Source organism: Scomber japonicus, chromosome 24, assembly GCF_027409825.1.
Source record: "Scomber japonicus isolate fScoJap1 chromosome 24, fScoJap1.pri, whole genome shotgun sequence".
NCBI classification, from domain to species: domain Eukaryota; kingdom Metazoa; phylum Chordata; class Actinopteri; order Scombriformes; family Scombridae; genus Scomber; species Scomber japonicus.
Window position 1 is genome coordinate 10,907,233 of NC_070601.1, and position 7,005 is coordinate 10,914,237.

General features: G+C 39.2%; 1 protein-coding gene across 1 annotated transcript in view; it reads right to left on the minus strand.

The window, feature by feature from the left end:
- The window catches only part of LOC128354047 (FERM and PDZ domain-containing protein 4-like), a 43,698-nt gene extending 36,899 nt beyond the window's left edge, over positions 1–6,799 (minus strand). Inside the window, exons 1-2 of the mRNA XM_053314289.1 lie at positions 6,755–6,799; positions 6,394–6,482 (exon numbers count right to left, since the gene is read on the minus strand). Of these exons, the coding sequence (XP_053170264.1) occupies positions 6,394–6,482; positions 6,755–6,799 (134 nt within the window). The remainder of the gene's footprint in view (positions 1–6,393; positions 6,483–6,754) is intronic.
- Between the last annotated feature and the right edge of the window lie 206 nt (positions 6,800–7,005).

Sequence of the window (7,005 nt, forward strand, 5' to 3'; positions counted from 1 at the left end):
TGTGTAAATGTACTGGAAATGTAACATGTTAGCACCATGTTTGAAAAGCATTATTTTCCGGAATTATATATATAATAAGGTAGATTAAATAGAGTTTCAAATGATAAGACTCGCTTGCGTATTAACCTCAGTCTGCCAGTCTGCAGGGAAAGGCCAGATGATGGACGTGCCCACGCTGAGTTCAGCCAGTTGTTCTGTATGCTGATACATCTGTTTGCTAAAGAGGCTCGTGGAGTGATTAGTTTCAACTGGAAATGGAACATGTTAGCACCATGTTTGAAAAGTGTTATTTTTTTGGAATTATAAGAAAGAGATTGTGAGTTGCAATTAAAGTGAGCCTTTGCCTAGTCCTGCATTGTATATGGATGGCAATCAAGACATGCCACTCAGTACAGTAAGTAGCTTTTTAAAAAAATGTAATATCCAAAATAGCTTGTTTAAGTACTATTTTGTTCTTGATTATGTTTGATGATTGCTTTCAAAATCAAAGAAGTGCTCCTGCTGAGCTAAGGCTGTAAATTTAGCTTATCACAAGTACCACCATCCTGCTATGTCATTTTCCAACGGATCAACACGGACATCTCTGTCATTCTCTCAGCTATAGAGCAACATACAGCTACATGGCACATACTGCAGTGAAGCTTAAGAAACTTCAGAAAGAAGATCATTGGAGTGAATCATCTTGGAGTTCAACCAAAAGCTGAGCAGCAGTTAATGTCGTGTTATGATGGCCGTTAGGGAACATGGAGAAGGTCATCTCAGCAATTGGAAATGCCTCAATTTGAACTTATGTAGTCACAGTATGGTTGCAACAAGGAAAGAGCCTATGCACCTATGTGTCTTTAAATATTGCACTAAGCAGTGTTCCCTCCTTACTATGGCTTCCATGCACAATACATGAGACATAAAAGCGCTAACAGAGAAACACATGCTGTATGTCAAAGTCTCTTAATGTTTACAGCACATGTGACTTATTCCTGTGGGTACAATTTCAATACAAGCACCACTTTTTTTTTGCATTACTCATCATCTATATTATATTGTATTTTCAGTACACTTGCTGTTTGAGAATAACACTGTAATTGAGAGATGACACTCGCTCTAAAAGCTATTTGGTTTTGTGAAGCACTGACGAGAGAAGGATGTTCTGGACTGTGCGGAGCAAGAAACAAAATGGGTTTTGCTTCGTTTACATAATTGATCGAATTCTGTCTCTTGTCAAAGAGGGGAATGGGAGCATGAAGCGCATCGCTCCAGTCTTCCAGTATCATCTTGTGTGAGAGATGTCTGGAATTAGGGAAAGTAAATGTGGTAATCGAAACATAACAAAATAGTAGTGTTCACCAGGAAATGAATCCCCTGCATAAGACACTGGTGAAGAATGAATGATTGATTGTGTCGGGGTGAAATTAACCTTGCGACTCTGGCTTTGCACTTAATAAGTTTTGTTCTTTCCTTTTAAACATTGTGTAAACAAAGCACTCCTTTAAATGTATTTCAGCATCCCGACACAGTCAGCTAGAACCGTATCAGTTGAAATTTGAAAGATGAATCACACCTTTGAGGCAAAATGTACTTGGTTCAAATTACACGCGGGGATAGATGGACAGATAAGTGGATGGATGTGCTACCACATAAAGTAGACAGATAGGTGAGGGAGAGAGATAGAGATAGAGAGAGAGACAGAGAAAGATGTGTGATGTGATTTCATATATACTGAATGAAACAGCCAAACTGTGTGCTCACCCTGCCAGCACCTCCTGGAGTGATCACCAACCAAATCCCTTAGGATTATCCAGACTCAAATCAAGAAAATCATGCAACTTTAAGGGGTAACAAATAGAGAGTGACAAGAGAGAAATATAGTGGGGGAGGCTGCCATGTAGCCTGATGTTGCCCCCCCCCCTCTTTTTCTTTTCCCATTCTATGATTGGTGTGTGTTTTGACATTATGTCTTATATGCAACATGTCCACCTACACCACATTACAGCCAGTTTGGTGGAAAACACACATGACTGATGGATATTTTTAGCTATTCAGCCATCTGATGTTCTGATGTGATGTTAAAGGATATTCCTAAGTTCATCTTAATAAAATATCCACATATCCATAAAGGAATAAATAAATCAGAAGTCATTCACAATTATGAAACTGGGGGAATTTCGTTTTTTTTTTTTTTTTTACATTAAAAACGAATCTGACCGACTAATTGATTAATCAACTAATCATTGCAGCTTCTTTTACACTTAGCAAGGAATGTGGATTTTGTCTCCTATCTTTCACATTCCAAACTGTTCTAAAACTACAATGATAGAAATCTACACACACTACTGATACCTAAACAAGACAATGGAAAAGTTGACATTAACTGCCCCTATTTCCCATACAATATTTTGATTAAAGCTAAGGCACAAATTCTTCATACAAAATGTTTGACTGTCCTTATCACACTGTCTGATATGATAATCTAATGGGCGTGGGCCATTTTAACTAATGAGGCCCCTGACTTACTCGAAATTGAAAATCACTATGAATATTCTTTAGGACACCACAACTTGTCAGATGGCTCTCAATACAATGGATCTTTGCCCTCTGAAGTAGCAGCATGCGTTGGCATAAAGCACAGGGCAATTTGGCACGCATAACTGTAATCTGATATGCAGAACACAAACAAGCCCTGCTGGCTAGTTTTGTTGCCAAATACCAACACACTAACGCCAAGGTTTTTCCCACACTACAAACACTGATACGTCTTGCTTTTGTGTTTCGCAGGCACAGATTCAAATAGATAAAAGAGACTGGGTTAATGTTCCAGATATAAAGCCAGATGTGTGATGACAAAACTCAAATTAGTCCACAGATAGAACAAGAGCATCAAACAAACAAAAAAAACTGAAATATCACACAACCCTCTCACCTGCTGCAGATGTCTTATTTCCCATCGTACAATGAATGATTTATTATGAGCACTAAAAGGTGACAAATGATCCACAACTTCTCATTAAAGCTTATGGAGCAAAATTGGCTTGTACACCATCTGCAAACAGAAGGCTCCTAAATTGTATTATGACAGCTCATGGATACACACACCGGCCATCTGGGTGCTAGCAAAGTGCAGCTAGCTCGCCAGCGATACAAAATACTCTCTGGGTGTATGTTAGCGTTACGCCGTTATTCATTGCCGCTGCTTTACACTCTGTCTGCAACGGATGGAGCCACATTTGTAAAAAAAATGGGTGTGGAGAACATTATGATGGGCTGACAAAATGGTAATGCATATGGAGAAGCGCTAATACTTCCCAGGAGGGAAAAACTCTTGGAAAACGAGGGGAGGGGAAACACTTCTTATGAGGAATGGAGGTTATTTAATCAAATTAGCAGTCATATACAAATAAAAAATGTGATAATACAGCTATCCGGTAGAAGAAATGAACACTTTAGGCACTTACTTCTGTAGTGTGTGATATTTTCATCTATATTGATGTATGGATTATGAATGTTCTCCATTTTATGTGTTGTGTTGGGGGAGCTATTTGTTGAAATAAAGTTGAGGGAAAACTAATTTGGGGAACTTTTTAACTGTTAATTTTTGTCCTTATGATTTAGAAAATGGGGATACAGCATAGAATAGAAATGATCAGGGTAAACATCAAATTAGTTCAGCAGAAGCAGAGGCTTATTTCCAAGCTGTGTTTAAGACATTTTAAATGTTATCAATATAATGAGTGCTGAGTGTTTTGCTTTAGTTTTCTTATTTGTTTAGCTGATTTGGTAATTGAGCATAACTTTTTCTAAGCTACTGGAACAGAAAAAGAAAGAAAAATGTTTAGTTTCTTTACAGCACCTGAAGGGCTAAATAAAAGTATGATTTGACACTAATGTATGTTAGTGAAATATCAAGCTATAGCCTGGAGAAAATTAGTTTAACTTAGAAATACACATTCTAAATCTTGGATGCTTCACACATCCTCAACCCAGCAGATCAAGAAGATCTATACAAATACCACAGTTTCAAGATGGGCACCCCAGATTAGTACCACCAGTTCAGTAGCTGACCAAATGTGAAATGTGGTCACAAGTTCCCCTTTTGTTCCTGAGTTATAGTGTTGAATAATGGGCAGAAACGTATTATTGCAGAACATTTTGGTGTCACAGTGGAGTTGATCTTTGACCTTCTGGATATAAAAGGTATCCTCGTCATCATTGTATCATATTAGGCATTTGTGTGAGACTATGAATTAATGAGTTATAGCCAAAAACAGGTTTTCTGAGGTCAAAGTGATTAGATTTTTAATCACTAAATTCTAATGAATTCATTCATGAATCCAAATGGACATTTAAGCCAAATGTAGTGGGAGTATTTTTAAGGATCATAAGGATTAATCAGATTTCAAGGTAAAATATTCAAAAGAAAACATCTGCATTTATAAATCTTGATGCTTATTGTCTGTATTTCCATATCTACACTAAAGTCCAAATTGTTAAGCATGTATTCAGTCTGTACCAGACTCAATTGTACATGTAACATAGGTTGGTCTTGAGCTGGCAGCTTGATTTCTTTCAGAGCAAAGTCATGTTTTTCATAATCTTCTATATTCGACCATGCTAGCTATGATGTTGAATCACAACACAATATGTTTAGTCGTCAAGTAGCTTCCACAAGATCCTTAGTATCAGACATAACCATGGACTCATGAACAACTCTGACCACACTGTTCACTATCAAACTGTTGTGATGTAAGGGCAGATGTGCGGCTCCAAACTTTCTTGAAACTTTAGTTTATATTTGAATTATCTATACTGTTCCTTTCCTTTGTTTGTTTTTTCTGCCTTTCTTTAAAAGGAGAAGAAGAAGTACTCCAAATGCTAACCACAGAGTCTATGTGTAGGTTTAAAAGATTTGTCATGAGGCATGTTTAGTGGGCTTAGAGACGTGACCACACATGAGTCAAGGATCATGCAAACATGTATTTATGTACATTGTGTAGTGTGTGTGTGTGTGTGTGTGTGTGTGTGTGTGTGTGTGTGTGTGTGTGTGTGTGTGTGTGTGTGTGTGTGTGTGACATATAAAACCACAGTGAGCAGGGATTGTTGTGTGCTGAGCCCTTCATTATTGCTGCAGCTCTGACTTGTGGTCAGAGTCTGCTCCTGCCTTAAGACTTCTTAAGAATTTCTTGACATTTCTGGCCTGAGGTAGCTTCACTTCAACTTGTTCGGTATGTGAAATGAAAAGAAGATACAGCAACATTTTTGGGGTAAAAAAACAATCTCAGTAGTTGCATTCAAAAACTTTACCAAAGAAGCCAGATTTGAACAAGCACGGCATTATATATATAACACAATTAATTTGTCCCTGACTAATTGCTCATTTACTGTATCAATGGCTCTACATTTCTGAACAACTGGGAACATTGCCAATTTACCCTGCTGTCAGAAAAATCTAACATTTCAGCACTGCTGCCATTATGTTATCAGGAAAGGTATTCAACTATCCAATCAGACCTTTAATGTCATGTCTGGATCCTCTGCCTATGAACTGCTTTATAATTGGTGTAAGTGGGTGTGGTTATGTGTCACGAGGAATGGATAGGATTGCTGAGGGTAAACCCCTTTAAACCAAACGGTCTTTTTAAGTACTTAGTAGTCTGGTTACAACCATTCCTTTGCCCCTGTGCCCTCCACTCACTCACTGTGTTCCCATCCTTTTCAGTAACCATTGTCAGTCCTCTCTTGTTTCTCTATCTCATCCTTAATCCCTCGCAATATCTGCTTGGTCCATGTTCTCTCTGATTCTGTTTCTCTTTTCATTTCCTATATTTGCTGCTGTTGTAAATATTCATACATTAGTAGGATGTGAACCATAGAGGGCAAACAACACAAATAACACAAGAGAAAACACAATCAAGCCTCTGCTAGTAAGACAGGATGAAATACAACAATCTCTTCAGCAAACATTTGTTCTACCCTCGTCAATAAAGTCTCTGAATTGAAATACTTATTCATTGGAAGAGTCATAAAACTTTGTGGGTGAAACACACAATGGAAGGCAGAGTGAATGATGGGGTCATTTCTTGGACATATAGCAGAACCAGGCTGGAGAAAACTGCTCAAGGTAACAATACATTTTATACTGGTTAGACATTTTTGGCATTTAGTATGGAGTACCTCAACATTGGTCCCAAGAAACTTGTCAAGAAAGTTTTTTAAATAATTGTGTGTTGTTGCGCCCTCAGAAGAATGACACCTTTAGGAACACACAGGCATTCAAGCATAAAGATGTGCTGAGAGAACTTCCATTTACTCATTGAAGATGTTCTGTGACTGTGAAAAAAAATGCCCACAGTGCCTTTAAGGAATGAAATTCAATACACACTCACAAACACACTCACTCACCCAGACAGCTTTGGCATCTTGGAGAAACCAAACATGTCCATGTGGTCCTGTGCTACGTCCCCAAAACTCAAGTGCTCCACATCGGCATTCTAATCCACATCCAAATCTTGTCACGTTCAAAGACAATCGAGTTTCAACCCGGATCCATATCAAGAGTCAACAAAAGCCTTTCGGACACAGTTTCTTACAGTTCGAGAAAATCAACTCAGAAGACAGCAAGGATCACGTTGAATGCCCCATCCGGCACACAGGCAGTCCAATACTCTGTGTTTCCACAATGTTCTTAAGTGATGACAGAGAGGGTTACCTCCCACCCCTCTGCTCTCTCTGGGACGAGTCAATCCTTTCAGCTTGTCTCCACCTGGCTCAGTTGGGCTGCAATGAGCCTTCTCTGAGTGCTCTCCATTTCAGCGCATGGAGAAGTGCAGTGATCCTAGCCGCGGCAATCAGAAGAGAAGAGAGGAGGAGGAGGAGGAGGAGGGAGGAGGGAGTATGGAGGAGGAGGGGTGAGATAGAGAGCGAGGGAGGGAGGAAGGGGGTTGGGGAGGGACGAAGCGAATGGATGACGGATGCTCCCTGGCTCTGGCTTTGCCCTCCATTCATCGGGTCTTG